This window comes from Ovis canadensis, chromosome 2, assembly GCF_042477335.2.
Source record: "Ovis canadensis isolate MfBH-ARS-UI-01 breed Bighorn chromosome 2, ARS-UI_OviCan_v2, whole genome shotgun sequence".
Classification (NCBI taxonomy): Eukaryota; Metazoa; Chordata; class Mammalia; order Artiodactyla; family Bovidae; genus Ovis; species Ovis canadensis.
This window is the reverse complement of record NC_091246.1, coordinates 91,291,398-91,318,827: the sequence shown is the minus strand read 5'-3', so window position 1 is coordinate 91,318,827 and position 27,430 is coordinate 91,291,398. Positions and strand designations below refer to the sequence as shown.

Genomic DNA, 27,430 nt, shown 5'->3' with positions numbered 1-27,430 from the left:
GGTGGACGCAGGGACACCCGGAGAGCGGGGATCAGCCGTGGGGGAGGGGAGCACGGCGGGAGGAGGAAAGAGGAAGAAGCGTTCAGATGCTTCGCTGAGCGGGATGTCAAAACCGAAAATAAAATTTGCCTGGTGAATGGACTCTTGGCCTAGCCCAGAACCCTCCGCAGCGCGTGGAGCTGGGAGGGGAAGGGGCGCCCCGACCCAGCGGGAGTTGGGGTTCGGCTCCGCCTACCTGGTCCGGCGCGGGGCCCGCCGCTCCAGTGGCGCCAGCGCCACGCAGTGTCCAGATGTCGCAGCAGTTTCCTTTAATTCCGCTGGTTTCCCAAATCTAGAAGTGGAGCGTAGCGCCATTTCTTTCAAAAACTGACATCCAGCCTCCTGAATGGCGGATAGAGCCAAGAGATGACTTTGCGGGTTTTTTTTTTTTTCTTTCTGTTTTTTAAATAATCCGGTTTGAAGAAAGGGAGGACCCCCTACCCCAGCGAGGGGCGCGAGGAATAAAGGAAGGAGGTCAGGGAAGCAGGGATGAGAGCCGGACCGTGGCGGTTCCTGATATGGCCGGGTCAGGTGACGGATGTTGCGAGGGGGGCGGGCTGCCTGGAGATGCGTTGTGGCGTCAGGAACCCGGAGCTGTCACCGCGTGGCGCTCCCCGGCGCTGGGTGGGAAGGTGGCGGGATAGGGGAGGGGGGCAGTGTGGACAGGTCGGAAAAGGAGAGGTTCGCGGGCAAGAGAGAGAAACCTAGGAAGCTAGCCTCCCGCGCGCGCCGCCCGGCGCCTCAGCCCGCCTTTCCCGCGCGCGCTGAGTGCAGCGACTCGGCTCCCAGGAGGTTGGGGGCGAGCGAGCGCGCGCCGGCCCGGGCGGGGGCGCGCCTGCGGGGCGGGGATGGGCGGGCTGCTGCGCGTGGGTCTCTGCGATCCTCGGGGGGCGGGCGCCGAGCTGCCTACCTCTGAAGTCAAAAGGCGGCGCAGCGGTCGCCGAGCTCCGAGGCGGCGAGAACATGGTGCGCCGGTTCTCGATTACAGTGAGGATTCCGCGCGCGGGCGGCCCACCACGAGTCACGGTGCACATCGCGCGGCCAGCGGGTGAGTGGGCAGCGCCGAGTGTGCTGGCCGCTGTGGCCCTCGTGCTGATGCTAGTGAGGAGGCAGCGCAGAGCGCAGCAACCGCATCCTACACCAGGTAGGAAAGGCCTCGAAAATCCAGGGGCGCACTCGGCCCTTGGGTGATTTTGTTTGATGTAATCTATTGCACAGATAAGTCACCTCGGACGAGGTTGGAGGAGGCTGTAACGGGGGTTGGAAGCTCCTTCCACTTTCTCCGCATATGGGTTACAATTTCTCCGAGGTGCAGTTCTCCCAGCATGTTGAGCCCAGAGCCCCCTTCACACACCTCCTTAAGTTCTTGAAACTCTGGGGGAAACCGGGAGATTCCAAACCTACTCTAGAAGTCAGTCACTCCTGACTGAGAATCAATAAACAAACACACACATCCACACACAAGGTGTATTTCAAAAGCACTTTATTGTGCCCTGAAGGAAAGTATTACTAACGGTCTTAGATTTCTGGAGGCCGCCTTTTTTCTTCATGCCGGGTCAACCCTTTCTCCTTGCAGTAGTGGGGGAAGTTTGAGGGTGGGGGCTCGCGCCCTCAAATATTACTATTATTCTCGAAGTAGTAATATTGATCGCAGGATCAGTAACTTCTAAGAGGAGCAGTCACTTGCTTTTTCAAGTCAAAGGAGAGATTGACTTTCGCAGTGAGATGGAGATTTCTTTTTTAGCGGCCTGGTGTTATCTAGAGTCGGGACAATGCCCATATGTTTAGAAGAAGCCAGAACTACAGTGTGGAGCCCAAGGATGGCATCGATCATATTTTAATCATCTCAGGCCCCAACTAAAAGGCCCAAAATGAGGCCTACTTCTTGAAAAACAGAAATCTAGGAAGTTGTGTCCTCACATCAGATAATTCTTTACACAGTCGATGACCAGAATAGTTGAAATATATATATATAGTTACAATATAGAGAGTCCTAATTAGAACCAGGATAAAAAATCCAAAAACAATTTAGTGAGGCTTCATTTTTGTGGCCTTCTTTGTGGCGTTATTTCCCTGGGAATATGTGTTTTGAAAAAAGCAAAGGCCAGCATAGGGGGGAATTAATTTTTTTATTTTAACGTTAGTAGATTTTTTGACATGTAAATGTAAAACTGTTAACACTATCCGTGTTTAATTAGGTGTCTCAATTCTATTGGCGAAAATCTACAACAATTGATAGGGAAAGTGCACATTTTCTTTTTCATATTTTTATTGTAAGTTCAGTTATTTTTGAGCATTGGTAGAAGTAGCTTGTAAAAAATTTCAAGGGGTGTTGCTGGATTTGATTTCAGTTCATTTTAAAACACTAACAGAATCCCATTTTTTAAACGGTGCTTTATCTGTACCAGCAAGCATTTAGCCACTATGATATGTTTTTTAATATCTTCACTTTTAATTTTATTCTCTCTATAAAGCTATTTTATTAAATTATTAAGTTGCATCCAAAAACCTATAGTAACGAGGTAGAAATTTTTAACCTATGTAAATACTGTAATTACTTGATTTCTATTTTAGGAGTACATAGGATAATATTGTGATTATTTTAAGTTAGAGAAATATTCATTTTATAATATATTTGTTGTATAAAGAGTTAAAATATAAAAATGATAGGTTCATTGAAAATAGCCATTTATTTCTTATTAAGTATAAGTCAATTTTCAGGAATGAAAGCTATTTAAAAATGCAATGATCATATGAAAAGCCCAATTTTCAGCAAATATCTGATGTCAGAACACATGGCTTGGATAAAATAGAATATTTTGAAAATATGTGCAATTCTCCAACTTCGTATATGAAATTTTACACATATATAAAAAAAATCTGGAAGTATTCATTATAAATGGCATGTAATTCTATATTTCACAATTATATATATTATGTCTACGGTTGTGCTGATTTAACAATATATGTGGATGGTAATTATGTTGGGACTCATACAATTCCTTGAGAGCCACAGGGCTAAAAATATAACTTGTATGAATTATTTAACATTAATGCTGACCTGTATGGTATTGTTAGTTTAACATAGTTTTATAGTTTTGCAAATATATTCATTATGACTTTTTTATATGACTGGAAACTGTATATAATAAAATTTCATGTTACTAGTTTCTTATCCATACATGCCTGATGAATTACACTAATTGACTTGTTACCTCTACCTTGGTGTATTTATAAAATAGTCATACTTTTCTGAAATTAAATATTTATTTGTTTACTGCTATCTGGGAACTCTTAGGGGTTTTCCCCTCCTTTAACGGCACAGTGTTTTCTGACGGTAAGCACTATACAGTTAGCTTAAACCATTATTCCCAATGTGTACATGATCTTTAGCTATCAGAAATAAGACAATATTCATTTACTTCTTTGGGGACTCGAATTTTAAAATGTCCATTCTCAACACAGCCTATTGCTGTCTGCATCCACAATATTTTACAGGTCTGCTAATTACGTATTAGTTTATCCATTCTCAACACAGCCTATTGCTGTCTGCATCCACAATATTTTACAGGTCTGCTAATTACGTATTAGTTTATCACTAGTAACTACCATGATAGAGTTAAGCTAAATCATTTTCCCAACATGTGAGTGACTCCTGATAATAAAGTGATCTATATCATCTCAAAATATACTTTCTTCAAGGAAGGCTGAACATTTGGCCCAGTGTTTTTGCTTCTAAAACCTTTAGTCCTTTTTGAAAAGCATAACAACCTCATTTGCCCTACTCCATCCTAAAACACTCTAGGCCAGAGAATCCTCTCTGCTCCAAAATCCAGCCTGATAAAAAGTTTTAGTGGTGTTTCCTTTCTGTAGTTTAAATTATGTAAACAATGGGTATAGTTTCATTTTCTAAACATAAAATTCTAATATTGAATAGCTTTAAAAAAAAAAAACCTACAGCTCTCTAGATTCTGATTTTCACATACGTGATGATGAATACTGTGTCTGTTTACTGACTGAAGATTAATGCACTTTCGTAAACACCTCACCAGCAAGAACATTTTTTACATTGTATATCGAGAGCTTCTAAATACCCATACACTTTTATTTAGCTTTTCTACAAGTAGGCATCATTTTAAGGAAAGAAAACTTCTGACAAAAATTGATACAAACAAATAGTAGCAAGAAATTGAAAATTGCCTAAAATTCTAGCAATCACATTGTTAAATTATTTTGAATTATACTCTGGAATTAGGTCTGAAATATTTCAGATCTGGATCATTATAGGCAATCATGTTTTTTAAGAATATTTAATAGAATGTAAAATTATTACATTATAAAATTAAGTGATTTTTTTAAAAGCAAGATTTAAAGCAGTAACAGTAAACAATTCTTACTCTTGCTTCTCTCTCTCCACACACACACACAGTAACAAAATATTTATAGTGGCTTCCTCAAGATGGTTGGTGGTCTTTTATCTTTTCTTTATACTTTTGAGTTTTCCAAAGTGCTATGACCATCACCAGTTAAAAAAGAAAGAAAAGATAAAAACCTTATTTTCCTATAGTATAGCGAACTAAGACCTTACTTAGAAAGGATGAGGAAAGTATTCTGTTGCACAAATATTCATGACCCACAGAGATGTTATGGGGAGGGAGGTGGGAGGGGGGTTCATGTTTGGGAACACATGTAAGAATTAAAGATTTGAAAATTAAAAAAATAAAAAACTAAAAAAAAGGTGACTTTAAGGTCTGGAGAGAGTCTGCAAGGGTTCTGACTCTAGGGCACGCTGTCCCTATTCACAATGTAGTTCGTTTTTAAATAACTGATAAATGGGTGGCTCTACCTGTTTTCAAGGCGCCTGGGTGTTAGGCCTCTCCAGTTCTAGCACTTGCCTCCTTCTCCGGATCCCTTCTCCCAAGTCCTCTCTAGACGACTTCAAAGTGGGGTTTGCCACTTCCCAAAGCTAGGCTGGGGTCTCCGTGGTTGTTGCCAGGACCTCAAAGTGAGGTCTAGAAGGAAGTGAGACTCGAAGTTGCTCTGTACCGGCCCCTTCGCTTCTCAACCCCAGCCACCCTCCTTGACTCATATCCCCACCGAATCAATTCTTAGAGATGCTTCGGATGTTGTTGGCCGCTGGGGTAGGACCCTCCAGCCAGAGCTAGACGCTGACCCATTTATCACCCAACTCCTCGAACGCGCCCTTTCTACTTTTAGCCTTCCCTGGGCCTCGCTCCTCCTCACCACAGCTATTTCCGCATGTAATATTTCATCAAAGTAACAGAGCAGAGCAAGGGTTAAACGCAGAGCAGGGCGCGGGCTGACAGAGGTGAGAGAGGCGTGAGGGCAAGTGGAGTCTGAGTGGGCTTCGTGGCTTTCAGAGGGTTGAAAGCATGACAGGGGACATCTCTGGGTCACCTCTCCAGCTTGAAATTGACTAGGCCTCCCCCCGCCCCCCAGCCCGCGAGAATGAGAGCGAGATGGGACAGGTTCACTCCGAGGTGCACTTCCCAGTTTTGGCGACTATTCCTTTACCTTCCAGGCTAGGGGGCGACCAGAGTGTTGACAGGCCTGGGTTTCTTTGTTTCTCTGTCTGGGATGCAAGGTGGTATAAAGAACGGTCCGGTCCGTAATATTCCAGTGATATGGTCTCGCAGTAGGTTTCTTCTTATACTGAAGCTTTCCTGGTATTTGAAAACCTTTCTCCTTCGTTAAAACATTAAAAAGATATTTATCAGAATGAAAAAAAAAGTAAGTTTGAAAATAAGGTCAGCTTCTGTGTCAGCAAGCCAACTGATGGAGACAACCTTAGTAATAAATATTTTGTTTAGCAGGAAAAAGGAGTTCTTTTTAAAGACTACTCTACCTTAGAAAATGCCCACCAACTGGGGGCCTCCGCAGAGGCTCCGAATCCTAATTCATGGTCTTTCAAAGTTTGTTCAGCAATCCCATGTGCATTGACAATTGTTGAATTTACTATATGTCAATAACATTTGCTTTTTAAAGAAAGAAGGAGCAAAGATAATCTCTGCTTGTCAGTGCAGTTTGCATAAAAACTGGAGTGATTGTTGCAGTTGGGCAGGACTACATAATCAGAAAGAAGTAATAGAAAGGAAGAATTAAAGTGTCAACTACAAGATTGAAAATTACAGTGCCTCAGAGGTCCTTTGGAAAAGAATAAGTTGATTTTTAAATTTTTATTACAAATGACTTTTTAATTTTTCTTCAACTAGCTCTCAGTTTCCCCCTTTACCTTTAAAAAGAAAATCTCAGAATTTATTTAAATGATTGCACAGCCAGAGGTGTTTTTTTTTCCTCAAGGAAGGAAAGTTTTGCAGATTGTGGAGGTTCAGCATTGTATGAACAAAGATATGTAATCTCTTAAACAAATTGAAACTAACAAAGCTATGCCATCAGAGTGGTGTAAATCAATATGTCTTTTCTTAAATTAATCATGAGAATAATCAGTGAAGTTCAAGAAGTAAGGCGAAGGTTATCAGCAGCATCATTACCTGGACTGCTCTTTAAAATACATATTTCTGTAATTCATTCTCAGAATATCTAACTGAGCAGATTTGCTTTGGAGTCCCAATAACTTGCATTTTAAAGCATTTGAGAGGGATTCTGTTAAGATATAGCTCCTTGGGACAAATATGGCCAACATTGGGTTTTTTTAAACTTATTTTTGATTATTTACTTTTAAATTGAAATTCAGACTTTTAGATAAGATTTAAAACTTTAGAATCACACTTTGGGTCCCAGGTAGGACATTGAGAATCTGAATAAATCATTGGAGGAGCTATTTTACCAAATGAAGGGGACCCTTTATTAGTATTATGTGATTCTCCATGTGACTTGGAAAAGATCATCTCTTAGATGCCAGGTCTCTACAATCAGAACACATTTGAGGGCAAAGGATGTAATAGGATATACTTGTGCATTAAAGCTTGTAGCACCAGACAGAAAATTTCCACAAAAGACATTAATGATATCTTTTTGAAGCACTATATATACTTACGGTTGTTTACATAGGATGGATAGTGCTAGATAGATAGAGTAATAAGTAATATGGGATTTTTTTTTCATTTTATTTTATTTTCCAAATCGGAAACCAAGCAATAAACATAACACACTAAAATTATCTAAGAGAAGGAAAAGAAAACATAGAAGTATTTTACAGGTTTAAATTATATTTATTTATGATCAAGGCAAATTACAGTAAAATGTACCCATAACAGAATAAAGCACTTATAGACACAATGATGGGTCTTTGTGTCTGTAAAAACACGTTGGTGAGGAGAAAATATATTTAGAAATAGTGTAAGCTTAAAAAGAATTTGCAATTATGGGTAAAACTACAATATTATGCTTTCCCAATTATAGTCATAATTTTTCTGCTTTTAAACTACATTTTTCTAATGTTACACCTATTAGTTTGCTGGTTTATTGGGGGGAACTTACGTTTTACTTTCTTTTTTTGAGTGCCACCATTTTCTTGCTCTGAATCTCTCTGGCTGCCAGATCATCTGACTCAGCAATTGTACAACTCTTTCACCCAATTTAAAGAAACAGCAACTATCCCAAAACAGGGTATCCCCCCAGTTGCAAATCTTTACCAGCCTATAGAACTAGCAGTATATTTTAACTCTGAAATAATTGTTACATGTACATGCAACATGGACACTTTGAATTTTACTCCATTCAATTTACATACTGAATAGTTGAAACTGAATTTATTTTATGTAACACAATTTTTGAAAAGAAACTTGTTAAAACTTTCTTCTAAAAGTATATGGTCAAGTTTGCTTTCTTTTTTCTCTCGAAATAATTATGAGGAGATTATTAACAGTAATAGAGCACATCAACTTATATTATTTCATTTAATTGTCACATTTTCCTTTTGTTCTAGGGGTTTTATTCTCTTATTTCATAGACTGGGTTGCAAATGGTCTGTCAAAAGTCATTGACTAGTAACATGCCAAATTCAACCAGGTGTGCTTCTTGCACTAAATGCCCTAACTTAGCCCTTTATAACTGCCTCTTGAGTGAATACATGTTTTATATATATATACACATATTATATATATGTATTATATATAATTATATATATATACATGTTATATATAACTATACATATAGTTTCAGTTCCATCTCTTATAGTTAGTTATTTTGTAAATTGCTTAACTCTCTTGGATCTACATTTTATTCAGCATCAGCTACATATATTCTAGCAAATATATATTGATTAGGTGAATGAAAAAGTTCTGAAAAATAAGGCAGTTTAATAACTGAAGTCCCTTTTAGGCTCTAAAAGCCTCTGAATCTCATAATAAAACAAGATTAACTTGTTTTAGAAATTTGTATCTTGCCCAGAATAAAACTAACTCAAAACTTCCTTATAAATTAAATTACTCGCTTCCGCTTCAATTTAAGATCAATAACTAGGAAACCTATGCAACCAGCATAGGGATCAGTTGAAGCACCAAGTAGAAATGTCACTTTCTTGTAATATGTGGTCTGTGATTTCTTTTACTTACTAGCTGTGTGGTATTAGGACTAATACTGAAAACTCGCAGTGCTTCCATTTTCTCATCTGTAAACCTGAGGTGGTACCCTCTAGTACTCATCCAGTAAGAACTAGTACAAATAGCATATGTAAAGAGGCATTGTAAACTTTCAATCCATCACATACATTGGTCAGCTTTTATTAAAGTGCCTAATTAAACTACATCCTTAAAAGCACATTAGTTTACTTTTACAGTAAATGCCTTCTTAACTATAATTATTTAGAGTAGCTAGGAATTCCTGAACTCTGTTTTAAAGAATATGCATATCATAATAAACATATGTATATTTATTCAAATCCCTGATGTATTCCAAGGTGTCAGGTAAGTTTATGCAGAAAATCAGTATAAAGGTTTAAAGAATCCCTGCATGATGGCCTTTGTAGTGTGATCCCAAACTTTTCTAGTATTCATAATTATTAAATAGATATTAACAATAGTCATGAACCTCTATTTTCTAAAATAAGAAATTAAATTGGTTTTAGAAAATTGAAAAAAGTTATTAGCTTGCCTTTAACTTATCAAAAAATTTAATAACCCCAAATAATTTTTGGAGGGAACATGCATAATGGGTTCTTGATTCCTTCAGAAAGGTTGCTGCAGTGTATCTGAATCAATAGTTTTTGCACAGATTTTCCTAAAAGTTCTTTGGTAAAAAATGTGCATGCATAGGGTTGTGTGTGTGAGTGTGTGTGTGTATTTGAGCATGTGTGTGTGGGCTGACATCTATGGGGTCGCACAGAGTCAGACACGACTGAAGTGACTTAGCAGCAGCAGTGTGTGTGAGTGTGTGTGGTGGACAGAAAATGGGGAAGAAACGTTAAAGTCATCCTCAAAACCTTCAAAATGTCTGCCTTGGAAGATAACTTCCAACTATTCTTATTCACATTTAGTAGGCTATCAAAGAGACAAAATATACTGAATATACTTCCTTGGGCAAAATTGACTTAGGTATATAAAATTAGTGCAGAGTAAACAAAAAATATCCCATTATAATTTTTTTGAAAAATAAAGTCTGAGAGTTATCATCTTAACCATAAGATAGAGAACTATAAAAGTATATCTTCAATCTAGAGTCTCAAGGGAAAAGCATAAGTGGGAATGTTAAATCTGTAAGTGAAAGGTGCTAAAACATGAATAGAAAGCATTTTATAATTTATTCAGAATTGACGTATATGATCATGAAGTTGATTCCTTCCAGAGCAGTTTAATCCCATAGTGGGCAAAGAATGTGACTCCAGGAAGAGTGATCCAACACAGAAAATTTTCTTATGATCTTTTACAATATCAGACGGTAGTTTGGCTTCAGAATTTTCAGAAGTCCAGGAAAGAAAAAAAAAAAATGAAGATAACAGTTAGACTCTAGAGCCCCAAGAAGACTGCTCTTAAAGGATAGTTGTGGGGAGGGTGGTAAATAGGTCTCCCTTTGAAGAGGAAAGCTTCAATATAGATGTATTAGAATACTCAAGTATTAGGCTACTGGAAATTAGAGTATCATCGTTAAACCCTATTGATCAACCATGAACACTCAACTTCCACCAAGAGTAAAAACTAAACACAATGTTACTTCTCTGTGAATTTCACTTTCTCAAGTTGATACTAGCACATACAAGCGTCAGCATACTGTACGCGGGAATACTATATGTCTTCAAGGTTAGCAATTAAGACAGCAACTCATGTTTGAAAGGAGAAAATCTATCCCATCAAGGAGAAAAAAGAGGGAGGTTGGGAACAGAAGCTTAGAGAAGGTAAACTTTACAATTTTGCCTATAGTTTCTCCATTGTACTTTCTGCTTGAACTGCAATCCAGGGAATGGTGGTGGGTGGCAATGAATGCAGGGGAAACACTGAATGAACATAGGGACACAATCCTTTGTTACTTCCCATGATTTAATGAAAGATTTTGTGGAAGTACTTTTATTATAATACAGCCAACATGATTACAAAGAAGCTTTGTTTTCATGGGATTAGAATTCAAAGAAGACAGAATTAATCACACCTTTTGGAAAGGAGTTTGCTTGTTCAATCCACAGATACCTGCCAGAACGTACAGTAATGAGAAAAAAAAAAAAATTTGGCAGATGGTCTAAATGAATAAGATGATGATAAATGTCATATCCTTTTTTTAAAAAAAAAAAGAAAATAAGTTCCATTTATTGAGAGCCTACTGTGTACCTGGATTTTTCTATATCTGACATTCTATATTCTTTATAATAACTCTATGAGATATGTTTTATTCCCCACTTCGAGAGGTAAGGAAATGGAGGCTCAGAAAGTTTATGTCATTTATTCAAGTCCACAGAACTGGTCAATGAAGGATGAGGGCTACCTGAGTATAAAAACTAAGATTGTTCCATTACCCATGTTGCACTTGTGTCTTCTCCAAGATCATTATTTAAGGGTGTGGTTGACATCCTCACCAACCACATTTGTCACAGTCAGAGTAAGTTGCTGTGGCCCAAGAAAGAACATGAAGGAGGACTGGGTTTAAGATCTGCAGGAAACATTTACTTGCTGAGTAATCATGGCGATGCATTACCCCTCCATTTATAAATAAAAGGGGTAACTTTTTGAAAAACAATTTTTTAATGTGTCACAAGACTTATACTTTGAAAATCTGCAATACTATTTATTGCAAAAATTTTGAAAAACCTTAAATATCTGACAACAGGGGCATCAGTAGGTAAACATTTTCTCCCAAGTAGAGTATGCTGCAGCAAATTAAAAGTAGTGTTTATAAAGTGATTTTGGAGAATTTGCGAAAATGCTCTAACGAGTAAGAGGAAAAGTTCATTTCAAAACTGGGTTATATGCACAAGAACTGAGCAAGGATAAAAGACAGGAAGGAAATATTTCAAAATGTTGTTCTTGTTTCTATGTAGTATAATTTTTCATTTTCTTTATAAAGCTCGTTTCTTACCTTTTTTGCATATGGGAACTATAATCAGGAAAAAGTCATTCAAAAATGAGAGGACTGGATTAAGTGACTTTGAGGGGACTTCAAGATCCAAATTTCTGTCCCCATGTGTATTATTGGCCAGGAATAATCACACAGAAGCATGGTAATTCCCAAAAGTGGAGATCCTGTCACCTTGGTCTAGAATTCACAACCTGCCTGATGGCATAGTTCTCAAAGAAGAGAAAGCACTGCTGAGTTGTCCACTACATATTGTACAGATCAATCAGCAGGGAGACCTAGTGCATCTCTCAGACGGAACTGGGAACCTTGAGCTGGAAGTGCATCTCTTTGTGCATTGTGAGTTAAGCACTCTGAGCTTCTTTTTTTCTGATTTAGGAAAGAAGGATAATACTCTCTATCCCACAGGATAGTGGTGGGATTAGAAATGATGTCTCTAAAGCTGCTTAATGCTTATCACATAGTTGGGGTTCAATAATGGTAGCCATTATTATTTTCTTGGCAATTTGGAATGAATTTTCTCTTGTTTCTATTTCCTTCTTTCTCTCTCTTCTAATTATATGCTTTACTTATTTTGTCCCTTAGGATGAGGCTAATTCTAATTCTCCATATTCTGTGCATATAAACAAATTATTCATGTATGCACACAAATACATATTATATACTTATATATACACATACTATATATATATAAAGAGAGACACATACACACACATACAGTGCTACCTTTTAGTTTTTTCAACTTGTTAAGTAGCCACAGATAAGCGTAAGTAATTCAACAAAAGAAACTTATCAACAAACAAAAACAGACATTTACAAAACAATTTAGTTAGAGATTAATCATTTTCATGATTTATAGAGTCCTCATATCACAAGAGTCCACTCTAGAAATAGTTTTAATAGTAAACTCCTTATATAGATCTAAAATCACATATGTTTTGCACACACTTTGGAAAAGACAGCTGCTGTATAACATATACTTACAAGGTATCCTCAAAATCATCTTGGGAAAATGATGATAGGTACTGCAGATTCTACACCCAATTAATACTTTGGAAACCAGGACTGAGAAATTGGGACTTATCTATAATTATGCGTCGGGTTTATAATAAGTTAAAGAGAATTTGTGTTTTGTGCTCTTTGCCCACATCCTGTTTGAGCAGGAAGATAAATTTTATAATAATTCAGAGTGCAAGTGAAAAATCATAGAGTCCCTGAAAGAGTGCCCTATTCATAACAGATATTCAGTAATTGTGCTGTATTGAATTTAACTAGAGAATAGTTTTTTTAAAAGGAGGGGGAGAAGAAAACATGCCTCCATCTTGCATTTTCCAAAGATATCATTTCTGGGGGCACATTCCCTATTTTTAACTAACCTGTTACAGAGATCTGCTTCATTTCTCAGAGATCTCCCCTTCTACTAAAGTTACATTTTATCCCTGTGGGAAAATAAATAAATAATTAAAGGAAAACCTTGTGTTCTTTGTCATTTTTCACCCAAGAAAGTTCTTTCCCATTTAAAATGCCAAGCTTGGACACTAAGCTCTTAGAATTCTTACCCAGGGGGCACTTTGAGGGGCAGTTTTCTTGGCTGAACAAATCTCTTTTGAAGTACAGCTGTTATTGTGCCCACTTTGAAGATATCAACACCAGAATAAAGTATTACTTTCTCAAGGTGATAAAGTTGGTGGTGGAGCTAGGCCTGGGCTTTTCTTTACTTTACTATCTCTTTGTATATTAAAAGGAGTGCCTGAAATTATTCTTCCATTGCTTTCAGTTCAGTTCAGTTCAGTCGCTCAGTCGTGTCCAACTCTTTGCGACCCCATGGGCCACAGCACACCAGGCCTCCCTGTCCAAGAGTTTACTCAAACTCATGTCCGTTGAGTCGGTGATGCCATCCAACCATCTCACCTCTGTCGTCCCCTTCTCCTCCTACTTTCAATCTTTCCCAGCATCAGGGTCTTTTCACGTGAGTCAGTTCTTCGCATGAGGTGGCCAAAGTATTGGCGTTTCAGTTTCAACATCAGTCCTTCCAATGAACACTCAGGACTGATCTCCTTCAGAATGGACTGATTGGATCTCCTTGCAATCCAAGGGACTCTCAAGAGTCTTCTCCAACACCACAGTTCAAAAGCATCAATTCTTCGGCGCTCAGCCTTCTTCACAGTCCAACTCTCACATCCATACATGACCACTGGAAAAATCATAGCCTTGACTGGACAGACCTTTGTTGGCAAAATAATGTCTCTGCTTTTTGATATGCTGTCTAGCTCGGTCATAACTTTCCTTCCAAGGAGTAAGCATCTTTTAATTTCATGGCTGCAGTCACCATCTGCATTCATTCAACCCTGGAGCCCATTTATTCAGGCTCAACCCAGATATGTCTAGAAGCACTGTTAACTGAGCATACCGGCTCTGATAAGCTTTTTCCTAATGAGATCACCTTAATGATTGGAACCTCTCCAGGCCCTGAAACACAGCATCTTTTTCCTGATAATACAAGTCTGAAGTGTATTACCACACTACAGTGTGCACACTGACGTGCACAGATCAGAGTGTGTCTTCCTCCTCCTATGCCGTGAATGTAGGCTCCCTTGAAGGGTACATCCCAATTCCAGACCACCTTTCTCCCCCAGAGAATCAAACATGTTGATGGTTGTTACCAATTTACCCTCTTGACTAAGGACCCTTCTTTTTTGTGTGTCCACAATTATAGTGTGTCCACTATATGCCAAGTGCCTGACATATAGTACAAACTCAGTTAATCTTTGTCAAATAACATTATGAATAATGGCTTTCCGAAAAACAACTTTTATTTGTCTAATAAAAGATACTGTTTACTTAATTAGATGGTTAATATGTGCATATAGTACAAAATTCCAACAATATAAGTCATAGAATATGAAAAGAAAATCACATGCTTATGCTCGTACCCCTTTTCTTCTCCCTACAGTTAACAGGCTTCTTTGTTTCTGTCCAAGGGTATTCTGTATATTTTTTATTTTTAACCTCAAGCTGTATATTGAATGGTTCTTTTATAACAATACTAATATTAAATACAGTAAAGAGATGTATGCTTTCATGCATATTGCCTCACTTGGTATAACACGCTCATGAGATAGAAAGGTAGAGCAAAATAGAGTCCATTTTAAAGATGTGGACATTGAAGCTAAGAGTAGTCTCAAAAGGTTTCACAGTGGAAAAGCATGTCATTACATAGACATAGAGAAGAGACTTGTGGACACAGTAGGGGAGGGAGATGGTGGGATGAATTGAGAGAGGAGCATTGGAACATGTAGATTACCGTATGTAAAATTAGGTAGCCAGTGAAAATTTGCTGTATGACACAGGGAGCTCAAATCAGGTGCTCTGTGACCTAGAGGGGTGGTTTGGTGTGGGAGGTGGGAAGCAAGTTCAAGAGGGAGGGGACATATGTATACCTATAGCTGATTCATGTTGTTATATGGCCAAAACCAATACAGTATTATAAAGCAATTATCCCCCAATTAAAAATAAATTTTAAAAACATGTCAGCTAGTGAAATCAAGACTCTCAGTTGTCAGACAGTCCTGTCACCAAGTCAAAGTTATGTATCCAATAACCTCTGTTTTCCTGATAAAATAATGACTTCAAATGATGTGTGGGCATATCATGCATATCATACCCTGTGAATCCTGCAGTGGCTTGTAAGAACCAGAATCTAATTTCAGAATACTATTAACACGTTCTCAAATGTCTGTCTTTCTGTTTCTGGTGGTGTGTTGAATTAATAGTCACATCTAGAATTACTATTCTTTGATTTGTAGGGTCACAGGAGCACCATCATCACAAGGCTTCCTTTAATTTAAATAAAAAAGTCACGTACTGCTCTGGTAGTGCCACTTACCCTCAGCTGAGTTCTCCAGGCTGAAGGAAAGGCTTCTCAGTTTCTGTCTTAGCCCATCCCTCTTTCTTCCCAACAGATATCCTAAATCTTCACCACTCTCACTTCCTAATCCACCATCTTATCATCACTGTAAACAAGCCAGGCTTCTTTGTTCACAGAAGGAAGTGTTTCAACTTCCTTCCTGCCCTGACCTTTTCTCCCTTCTCACATCTAGCTGAATCTCCTGCGTCAAATTTATGATCACTCCCTGTGCTTTGTACCCCATTTCTTCCTGACTTTTTAGGTGCCTCAGGTCCCCAGAAATACCCTATCTTGCCTGTGTCCTCAATTTCTCTCTCTCTTTTTCTTCTCCTAACACTTCTTCCTGTCACCGGGTACTCTTCTTTTAGTGCACATGTGTGCTCAGGCCTCTTCCACCTTCCTTCTGCCTCCTCTTACCACACGTGCCTTGAACTATCGCAGCTAATCTGTGAAAGTGGCCTACACAGTGTCTCCACTTCCTTGACATCCCATTCACTCTTGGTTTTCCTTCTGATCCATGTAAGCAGCATTTAACAGACTCCTTTGCAGGCTTTTCTTTCAGGAGTTTACTTTTCCAGCTTCTCACATGCTGCTACTAAGTCGCTTCAGTCGTGTCTGACTCTGTGCGACCCCATAGATGGCAGCCCATCAGGCTCCCCGTCCCTGGGATTCTCCGGGCAAGAACACTGGAGTGGGTAGCTTCTCATATGCATCCCAGTAAATTACTTTCTGTTTTCCCAAACCTCTTTGCATTCACTTCTGCCTGGAACATCTTTATACTTTTATATCTTTATACTCACATTTTTTAAGACTAAGATAAGCTTTCAGCATCCATGGAGACTTTGCCTAAGCCACAGAATGAGCTTGGTTCCATTTTCATTTTCTTGTGTCATCCTCTGCTTCTCTTTGCTCTTCTACACATATTACATATAATACTTCGTTTAATCTGTACAACAACTGTTTGAGGCAAGTACTATTATCCCAGTTACACAGATGAAAAAACTGAGCTCCAAGTACATTAAGTTACTTTGTTATAGAGCGATTAAGTGAAAAGTGTAGGTTTGAACCCAGGCATTCTAACTCAGGCCCCATACATTTAATATCTTCCCCGCCCCCCGCCACACTCAGTGCTCTACCCTTAACCTCTGAGCTTGTTGAATGAACATTCATTTTTAGAGGTGAGCAATCGTGAAAAAAAAAAAAAAAGATGAGAATTGAGACAGATTTTTATTTCATCGTGTAGATTTTCAAAACTGCCAGCACAGCACAAACCTAAATAAGGCCATGCCATTCTCAAGGAAGAGAAGGAAGTTTGAGAAGGGTAATAACACTAACCAACAAACTTTAGAATTTTTAAAGCTCTTTGACATGTATCATCTTATTTTATCAATCCATAAAATATGACTCCATTTTACAGATGGGGGATCTGAGACTAGCATAACCAGCACAAGGATCCTGGGTTTTCTATTTTATTTCTTCTGAGATTTTTCTCCCCTCAGGTCTGATCTAATATACATGAGTAAGTTGAGAGTTTGGTAGTTCTTTAAAAGAAAAACTAGGCAATCTTTCATATTATTGCTAGTTACCTATTTATACAAGATTGCTGGCTGAGTATGGGGTCAATTTCTAGAACAAAGGGGCCACACTCAAGGATGCCATGTCTTTAGCGAACTCTACTGTAAGTGTTGGAGCTAGTGCATACCTGTCTAAAACCTGCTTTGGAAGAAAATCAACCTCTATATCTATATGTAATGCATCCAGCGGATGTTTTTATATTGTTCGAGCACCCGTTTCCTAGATCAACAGTCCAATATATTGCACGAGAGTTTAAAGAGTTCCTGATGTAGGAATCTATAGTTGAATTTTAGAGGAATTACTGAATTCCCTAAAAGTTACATGTGCCAGTGAACACACTTTTTAAATAAAATTGCATATTTTATTTTTGGAGGAGAGGGTATATAGCTTTCAACAGCTTATTCTCCCTGCCCTAAGATTAAGAACCATTATTTTTAATGGTTTAATTTAATTTTGATATTAGTCTAAAAAGCCAGACATATTACAAGGGAAATCTGTTCCCTCCATCTCATTACCACAACTGCTGTTTTCCCCTCCTCTATCATACAATACCTTAAGCAACATTAGAAGATGTTTACATTTCCACATCATTGTTGCTCTCATACTTGAGAGGTGCCTGGAGGAAAATATAAATAACACAGTGATGCATTGTGGATTTTATAATGGACTTGACTTCCCAGTCCCATAAGTGTTTTAATTGTCATTATTTAAAACCTCATGTGTTGCCTAAACTAACAGCCACTGAAAGTATAGTCAAGTATCATGGGTCTTCAAGAGGAGTCAAGTAGGAATTGAAATATAACTTTTAAAACAGAGCTGGGTTATCTAGCAGACAGATTAAACATTAACTTTTCATTAAATATGTCGGTCACTGGAAGATGTCCATCATTGTTTCAGTGATTAAGGTTTTCTTGCCTGCCCTTTTATATGTAATATTGATAATTCTACCTAAACCATTTCCTTCTCTGTCTCCTAGATTGCAAGAAAATCTTCAAAATGGATAAGTTAAGAGCTAACAGGCATTAGCTTAGGATGTGTGATACTGTTCTAAATGCTTATGTGTGTATCAATTCATTTAAAACTCAAAACAGTCCTAGGAAGCAGGGACACCTCTTATTCCCCCCTCCATTTTATAACTAAGAAAAGTGTAAGGTTTTTCTAACAGGAAGGAAAGGTGGACAGAAGTGGCACCAAGACAGTGTGTGAGCCTGCTTTCTGAATCATCTCCGAATGCAGCCCTGTCCCTAGAGCAATGAGCATGTTTTCTGGTGTAGGAGAAATTATTGAGAACAGAACCTACTAAGCCCAAGGATACCCTTGCCACTTTCCTATCTGCGTACAGGTAGAAATCTCCACCATCCCTTTTAAATTGACCTCATCTGCTCGGAGCCAGCCCGTATACTGGGCACTAGTACCAGGCATTGTGCAAGCCTAGGAAACGCTCTCCCCCGACATCCGTTTTACATGTGTGTGGAGGGAGGGAGGCACAGCCTGGCGCGTGAGCCAGTTCTCCAGAAGGGACGTTTGAGCTAGAATTTCTGGCATAATCGAGCCAGCGCTCGAAAACCTGGTGCTGAGCGTTGGAGGGGGAGTGTATCCTCTCCAAGAAGGAAAGCCTCATGGTGGAATGGCTGATACCTATCCTGGGCGCTCGGGGCCAGGACAAGCTGGCTGTTTCTTCTGATTAAAAGAGGAAGCAATAACTTTGCCTATGACTCCAAACACACTGGTTCGAACTTGGCAGTTAGGAATCCTATGCAGTTGTCTCACGCCACTCAGGGTGTATACGCGAGGAATTTTCACTTGGCTGGAGTGAACTCGCTCGGAGCCGCGCGTGCGCCTCTGATGGGGGTGGGGGCGCGCTGCGCGCGGACGCGGGGCGGGGGGCGGGGGGCGGGGAGGAGGTCCCAGGGCGCCCTCCTTTCGCGGTCCCGTCGCGCTACCGGAGCGGACAGCTTCCGGCCGGTGCCTCGGGTCGCGTGGGCGGCAGACCTGTGACCGAGGAGGCCCGGCGGGGGCTACTTCATAGACGTCTTGTTCGTTAGGAGCAAAGGGCGCCTCCTGGAAGAGCGCGTGGAGGGCGCTCCCCGGGTGGAAAGACTCCTCGGGAGGAGTCGAGGGGCCGAGTCTGGGGGCCGCTTCCGCCAGCCCCGTAGGAGGAAAGAGGAGGGGCGGGCAGCTCAGGAGCAGCCTGGGCGGGCCGCCCGCGCTCGACGCAGGCGGGAGGAAGGGAGGGAGCGAGGGGCGAGCTTTGGGGAGCAGCATGGAGACCTCGGCTGACTTGCTGGCCGCCGCCGCCGCGCGGGGCCGGGCTGACGAGGTACGGGCACTGCTCGAGGCTGGAGCGTTGGCCAACGCGCCGAACCGTTACGGTCGAAGCGCGATTCAGGTGGGTCAGCAGGTCTGCCGCGGAAAGGTGGGCGGCTGGGTGGGTGGATGGCGAGAGGCTTTGGAGGACGAGGTCCGCCAGTGAGTCGGAACCAGGTAAGCGTTTCTTGGTAAAGGGGAGACTTTTCAGACCGAGTTCGGGATCGGAGACCTCTCGGCGACTCTCAGGGGGCTCAGGACGGCCGCGGAGCTGGCTGAGAAGGCGAGTGGGGTTCAGATCTCTAAAACGGTGTGAAGATCTAGAAGGGAGAACCTACGTGTGTTAATATAGACCGATATACGAAATTGACGAACGTCTGGAGTACGAGTATAAAGACAGTAAGACATGCTGGACCACTTACTCCCTAACTTATAAAATTGTGAATGGAGCTGATCGACTTCTTTGTTGGGGGGGGAGGGGCGGTGAGAGGGAGATTTCAGTGGAAATCTACTGCTGTGTAAGTTGGAATAAAGGTCGATTGAAATTATTCAGAAGCAACCATATATCGTGTTTATTATTTTTTTTTAACCGAGTAAGGAACATATATGCTTGTTTAGGAAATAGACATATATGAAAAAAAAAATTAGTGCAATTATGCCTGAAATAATGCTGCCAATTTAGTTACCACTTGAGTGTCTCTTACCTTTTGGGGTATTTTAAACTTACTTGGTATACATTAATTTCCTGGGAAGTTTTCAGTTCCTCATAGTTTAAAAAATGTCATTTCTCCTCTCCCCACTCCAGTTTTGTATGTGTGAGGATGAGTTGTGAGTTCGTTTTTCCGTGTGTGTGTGTGTTGTTTTTTTTTTTGCCTTCACTAACTTCCTAAATCTGGGGCTAAAAATAAATTCTTCCTGGCCGTCACTCCAGTTTTATTCCAGGTTTCGACAATGATTTCTGATTCTGAAAAATAATATTTATATGAAATGTACACTGCGAAAACTCCAGCATAACAAGACAAAGGAAAAGTAACTCAACCTGGAACTTAACAAGTGATTTCACAAGTGAATCGTCCTTTCCTCAAACTATGCTACATAGAACAGATATATTTTATATACTTTTAGATACAAAAATAAAAATAAAATATCCTCAAATCTGAGATTATTTGGGATTTGAAATGTGGAGAGATTTGGAGATTAAAAGGTTGAATGGTTGTAGAAGAGAAGCATGAGTTCTTTTTTTAAAAAATGCATGCATGATTCATAATTGGATATCTCTAAAGTTTTGCCAGCAGTTTGCAGACTGGGTGTTACAGCCTTCTAGTTCTGAAAGATGTTATATTAGACTTTATTGTTTAAATACAAAAAGAAAGTTAGATGATTAACTTTAAATTATTTTTAAATAGGATAAGGGCATCGACAAAAGGGATATGATTTTAGTTTTGAACCCTAACCAAATTTGTGTTTAAAAATACTTAGTTTATAGAAAAATTTTAATGACTAAATTAAATTTATATCTTCAGTTTGACTTAAGTACCCTAGAAATATTCATTTGAATGATTTTCTTTTTGCTTTGGATTGCTACTATGATTTAAATATTATGTTACTTTTCATACTTTAATACTGTAGCATATAATAATACCTTTAACCAATTTAATGACTAAGACCAAGGACTTCATTTATCCAACCCATGTAATATATTTTCACCTGCATTATATACAAGCATGGAAGGAGACATACATATATATATATGAGCTCTGGCACTTATAGTAGAGTTTCCAAAAGATTATGGTGTCCTTGGGTGTGGCCCCTTTGTTTTGGAAATTAATTCATAATCCATGAGAAATCCAATAGTGTAAATTTCCCCAGTTTTTATTTTAAAAAATTCTTTCTTCTAATGCACTGTTTTTCTTTTTGTAGCTGCAAGTTGGTTCACTTAAATTTTCTCTGTGGTTTTTTTTTTGAAAATTAAATCAGTTTCACTTTCTCTAGGATAGAACTCAACAAGCATAGTATAACTTGTTAAGATTCCTTGGTTTGAACAAATTAATTCAAGTTTAATACAGAACTCAACTAAAAATAAATAATTCCTCAATATAGTGTAGCTAATGTAACCAAATAATGGTTACCCTAAAAAAGAATGTTCTATCACCTCCACCCAATGTATAACACTCAAATTGCAAAGTTGCTGTGATTGTGAACAATCTTTCAAAATTCCTCTTTGGTAATGCTCTTGTATCATCAAAGATTATTTAGGAACCAAATGAAGTGAGCACCTCCTCTTTAATGAAGTCTCAGAGTGTGATCTTGGAAGGTGTCTTCCTATTTCTGCTATAACAAATTACCACAAATTTAGTATCAACATAAATTTATTATCTTATGGTTCTGTAAATCAGAATTCTAAAATGGGTCCACAAGGTTGCATTCCCTGTGGGAGTTCTAAGGAAGAATCCATTTCCTTGCCTCTCCCAACATTTAGTGACAGTCAACATTCCTTGGCTCTTGGCCCCTGCATTTTCTCTCTGACCTCTGCTTCCATTCTTACATCTTCTCTGACTGTGATCTTTTTATAAGGAAACTTGTCATTAAATTGTGCCCACCCTGACAATACAGGTTAATTGCCCGCAAAATCCTTAATTTAATCATATCCGCAAAGTCCCTTTTTTCACATAAGGTAGTATGTTAACAGCTTTTGAGTATCAGGAAATGGACATCTTTGGGGAACATTATTTAGCTTACCAGAAGAAGGAATTTTAGGACTGGTTAGACAAACTTTTTCATTTTATACTTCAAGAAATTGAAGTTTAACGTTCAGGGAAATCAAGGGTAGCTTAACGTTTTACAAGAATTAAGTTGTTTTTTTTTTCATTTTTACTTTTAAACAGTTACCATGTTCTGGGCTTGGACATACAGCAGTGAACCATACAAAGTCTCTGGGCCTTGCATAATTTCATATCAAAATAAAATACAGGAGATTAGGCTGTAGTAGAAGTCAGTTTGTTCCTCACCCTTTTGCTGTTATCTATGACTCTGGTAGTGTTCTGTTCGTGGCTGGAACCCCGCAAAATGCTGAAGAATATAACTGTGTACAGAAAAAAAAAATGGAATAGGTAGGAGAACTGGCTAAGCGAGTCGGTAACTGAAAAAAAAAAGTAACTAGATTCTTGCGGATCGTAAGCGCATCTGCAGGGAGTACGGGTTCTACAAGTAGTTTCTTTAATCCTGCCCCTGCCCCCAGCCGTCCTGACCACTCTGCTCTCTCTGGCAGGTGATGATGATGGGCAGCGCCCGCGTGGCCGAGCTGCTGCTGCTCCACGGCGCGGACCCCAACTGCGCGGACCCCGCCACCCTCACCCGGCCGGTGCACGACGCCGCCCGGGAGGGCTTCCTTGACACGCTGGTGGCCCTGCACCGAGCCGGGGCGCGGCTGGATGTGCGCGATGCCTGGGGTCGCCTGCCCGTGGACCTGGCCGAGGAGCGGGGCCACCGCGACGTCGCCCGGTACCTGCGCGCGGCCACGGAGAGCACAGAAGGCGGTAGCCACGCCCGCGCAGACTCCGCGGAAGGTCCCGCAGGTGAGGTGGTGGATCCACGAGTTTGAACTCAGAGAGCTTCCGCTTCCCAGAGCATTTACTTTTCAGAAGAGAAAGTTGGACTCAGGAGAGTAGGCTATTTGATGTTAGCTCACCCTGCCAACCTGTGGGACAACCCCAGTCTCCGATCGCGCCACCACGTTAGGGCTGCGGACGGGGATATCTCAAGATGGATTTCCGCACGTTAAAGCCCATCGCAGAAACCGGGCCTCCATCCCCTAAACACACTGCACAGCTAGACTAGATTGAGGAGAACTGAACAACCCGGAGGCTCCAGGTCTAGTGAGTGGCCCCTCTTCCCGGAAATGAGCTGCAGCCGCATCCATTCGATGGCTCTCACTTTTCCCATTAGTTTACCAAGATCGCGGAACCAGCCTGGGATTTCCAAAGTCAGCTTCTCGTGTCATCATCTGGCAGACACCTGTCATTCCCGACGCTGTTGCGAAATACGGTGGAGTTTTCCAGAGCTCCCCCAGTGGTTTCTGAGGGCAACTGGAGCGGATACCTCCTCAACTCTGCGCACTGGGATTTGCTGCATTCTATGAGAAACACTCTTTTAAGCTTTTCCCTCCCTTGATTGAGCATTCTGTTATGATGGGAATGTGGTCCTCCTTCCCTTTTTCTACAACCACAAGAACTTCTTTTCCCTTGGCCCCCTTTCCCCCACCTCATTCCTACCTGCCTAAAATACCAACTTTACTCTTAGTTTTCTGAAGACAGAATTGTTTTATCTATCTAAAGCATTATATCAATACGAAATTACACGAAAATTTAAGGTAAACCATAACTTCAAAGAGACCGAACCCTATCCTGTTTGGGCTCACAACTGGGGTGCTAGGCTCCTCGTGCTCTAGGGGAGCTTAGGAGGACAGAGTGTAGAGGCTAGCTCTGGATTTTGGGGAGATGTCTTGAGCGCTGCGCCTTGGGTATGAGAGGCACGCACATCTTTAGCCTGCTACCCTCTCTCTCCTGAAATTGAAGCTTGCCTAAGGCAGTGGCATAGGAAAGTGAAAAGAAAGTGAAGTCGCTCAGTCGTGTACGACTCTTTGTGACCCCATGGACTGCAGCCTACCAGGGGCCTCTGTTCTTAGGATTGCCATTCCAAGCAAGAAAACCGGAGTGGATTGCCATTTCCTTCTCCAGGAGATCTTCCCAACCCAGGGATTGAACCCGGGTCTCCCGCATTGTCGGCAGACGCTTTACTGTCCGAGCCACCAGGGAAGTCCAGAGAAGGATCAGAGGCCAATCAGAAGGCTGTTGAGCGCAGTAAGAACTGGGAGGAGCTGAAGAGGAGAAGGATTTAGATGATCAAATTGGGCCACAGGCAAATGAATAATCAAGCCTAAAATATTTAACCCAAGTAGGGATGATCCCTCCTTCCTCTCTCCCTACCACGTCCCCTTCTTCCTACCCTTTCTTTTTTCTTTCTTATCTTTTTCAAAGTTCTGCTGTGTGATCAGCCCCAGTCTAGGTCGGGCACAGAAATGAACAAGACAAAACAGGAGTCCTGCCCTCCCTGAGCTTATATTCCGGGAAACTAGACTTTTTAAGCAACATAACGTGTATCTGGAAGAGTGAGTTTGTAAAACTAATGTGGTGGATAAGAGTGAAGTGTGAATAGGAGGCGAGGCTATCTTAAGAGTGGTCAGAGAACCAGACTTATGAGAAGAGATTAGCCACTGGAGGCAGGGAAACTCTCAAGTGCAAAGACTTAACTCCAAAAAGAACGTGGCAGGTTAAGAAGATGGGAAGGCCAGATGGAGAAAGCACAGAGAGATCAAAGAGAAGGGTAGAGACCAGATAAGGTAGTGAACCAGTAAATCCAAAAAAGGATGTTAGATCAACCTGCTCTCCCATTGGCTGAGACTCCCCAATGCAAGACACCCCGATTTTATCCATCTCTGGTCAGGGGACTATATTCCATATGCCACAACTGAGTTCGCGTGCCACAGTGAAGATGAAATATTCCACATGTCATAGCTAAGACCCTGGGCACCAAATAAATAAATATTAAAACACATACACAGATTTTGTTCTAGAAACGTTAGGGAGCTATTAGCCACTTTGGGAAAGGGGTGTCTGGAAAAAAAGACAATAGGACTGCAGAGCACCCCTGAGCCCGAGCAACCCTGATCTCTCTGCTTACGCCAGTTCGATGAATCGCTCTGAGTTGCAAGAGCTACCTGGGGACGTTCGAAGGGCAAGGCGGCGACACCTTCGCCCCCAGTCGCCTGGAGTTATGTGTGGTAAACAACTTGGCACTAGTAATAGACCCGCTTTGTTCTCTCAACCCCGCGGGCTGTTCAACCGCTGTCTCCCTGCCCTCGTCGGGCGCTTCGGGAGTGGCTGGGGAGCCCGGAGCAGCCCAGACTGGCAGCGGACGCGCTGCGAAACTCCGGAGGCTAGTCAGTGCCGCGGCGGCTGGGAAGGTCCAAACGCCCTAGACAGACCCTGGACAAGGCGTCAGCATTGCCGAGGGGGTAGGGGGTAGGGGCAGAGAGGAGGAGGGAGGTGTTACAGTCTTTGACTTCCGTTTTCTAATGTCTTTCTCTCTCTCTCTCTGCCATCTACAGACAGCTCTGACCCAAAGAATTATTGAAATCATTGGAATACGAGAAAGAACATCACCCACGACTAATTCTTCCCAGCTGTCTTAATGCCAGGTCCCTCCACTCCAGTATTCTTGCCTGGAGTACCCTGGCGGGCTACGGTCCATGGGGTCGCAAAGACTCGGACAAGACTGAAGAGATTTAGCAGGCAAGAATCAAATAAAGCTTTTTTTAAAAAAAAAAAAAATGGAACGGCTTCGATTTTCCTTTCCCTTAAATTTCTCATATACATTTTGCTATAAAAGTTTTCTTAAAAAAAAATTTGACACCGTTCTTGTCTTTTCATCGGGTTTTATGAAACGAGTACTCGTGCCCAGAGAACAGGTCTAAAAAGGACACTTCCTCTTTCAAGCCTCGCACCCGCCAGGCTCTGGTTTTATTACAGCCATTTTGTGAACTAGGAAAACGAAGCTTAAATGGATTACATGACTTGTGTCAAACTGCCTGTGAGGGGTGGAGCCAAGGATAAAAAAATTTAAAAACATGTTCTTTCCGTTCAGTCAACATTTATTAAGCACCTATTATGGCATCTTGCCAGGAGTATAGGTGGGAAGGGAGGCGAGACAGACGTCAAATAATAAGGAAATTTTAAGGCCTGTTTCACTGAATCGTAGATGCAACATTGTTTCCGACACTCACCATTGTTTCACGTACCTCTTAGGAAAACCGCTGTAGTTAATAGTGTGTACGTGCGTGTGCACCGCTCAGTCCCTTCAGTCCAGTCTGTAGCATTTTTCCTGGCACCGAATACTGGAGTGGGTTGCCATGATACCATAGATCAATAAGAAATCCAGATTTCAGATGACGAAATCGCCAAAGCAGCAAAGTTAGATTGATGAAATGGGGTTAAAAATTGATAAATGGAAACTCCAGGGGAGACCTCAGATTGAGATTTCCCTTACTTACCTGGCCCCAGAATCAGAGTCCGGTAACGTTTTGGGTATTTTGCACGGAGTGTTACAGCCGATAGGTGCCGAAGCCAGCAGAACGTGACTCACAGCCACCCGCCTCTTTCTGCAGCGCGCTGGGGACCTGCGTGAGAGGGCCCTCAGTGCCCGCCCAGTGCTCTGGGATTGGCGGGGCGGGGGCGTGAGTCTGCTGCTCTGACCACCACCCAAGCCAAAACCGGCTCGGCCTTCTCTGTCAGAGCAAGGGTGCTGCAGGAACGTGACTCCAACTTCAGCTAGGGCTGCCTTGGCCTCCGTGGCTTATTCATTTTTTATTGAGGTGCAATTCACATAAGATCAACAATTATAAATTTTATAATCCACTAACGTGGTATTGCTGCTAAGTCACTTCAGTAGTGTCTGACTCTGTGTGACCCCATAGACAGCAGCCCACCAGGCCCCCGTCCCTGGGATTCTCCAGGCAAGAACACTGGAGTGGGTTGCTATTTCCTTCTCCAATGCATAAAAGTGACAGTGAAGTCGCTCAGTTGTGTCCGACCCTCAGCGACCCCATGGACTGCAGCCTTCCAGGCTCCTCCGTCCAGAGGATTTTCCAGGCAAGAGTACTGGAATGGGGTGCCATTGCCTTCTCCAAATGTGGTATTGCACAACTCATATGTTGTGCAACATCACCTTTTATCCAGTTCCAAAACATTTTCATCATCTGCATAGGAGACCCCCATACCCAATAAGCATAGCATGTTCACTGGACCCTCCCTGTTCCTAGACCCTCCCTGTTCCCACACCCTAGCAACCACTAACACTAACATCTGGTTGTCTTTGCGGATTTACCTATCCTGGACACTTGGTGATAAGTGAGGTCGTACAATATATTGTCCTTTGTGTCTGTCTTCTTTCACTTAGCATAATGCTTTTGAGGTTCATCCATGTTGCAGCACGTGTCAGTACTTCACTCCTTTTTATGGTTGAATAATAGTCCATTGTTTATCTGGTCATATGGTAATGAACAGT

The 27,430-nt window shown here is 41.2% G+C and overlaps 1 protein-coding gene and 1 long non-coding RNA gene across 6 annotated transcripts in view; one reads left to right on the top strand and one right to left on the bottom strand.

Annotated features, from left to right (window-relative positions):
• Positions 1–838, bottom strand: part of LOC138432680 (uncharacterized) — a 66,347-nt gene extending 65,509 nt beyond the window's left edge. For 2 of the 3 annotated variants that reach the window (XR_011253944.1, XR_011253943.1), the window contains exon 1: positions 236–826. This is a non-coding gene — a long non-coding RNA (uncharacterized lncRNA). Of the gene's footprint in view, positions 1–235 lie in introns of all 3 variants that reach the window. The other variant, XR_011253945.1, reaches the window with a different exon arrangement.
• LOC138432677 (cyclin-dependent kinase inhibitor 2A-like) lies at positions 604–25,772 on the top strand. 3 transcript variants are annotated; one of them, XM_069574133.1, is made up of 3 exons: positions 604–1,183; positions 22,578–22,884; positions 25,476–25,698. In XM_069574133.1, exons 2-3 carry the CDS (start codon positions 22,581–22,583, stop codon positions 25,499–25,501), a joined length of 330 nt encoding a protein of 109 aa, XP_069430234.1. In that variant the 5' UTR covers positions 604–1,183; positions 22,578–22,580; the 3' UTR covers positions 25,502–25,698. The 3 variants fall into 3 exon arrangements, with proteins under 3 accessions (XP_069430234.1, XP_069430233.1, XP_069430232.1); XM_069574132.1 differs by having other exon boundaries at positions 879–1,087; XM_069574131.1 differs by lacking the exon at positions 604–1,183 and adding an exon at positions 18,952–19,391 and having other exon boundaries at positions 25,476–25,772.
• The last annotated feature ends 1,658 nt before the right edge of the window (positions 25,773–27,430 follow it).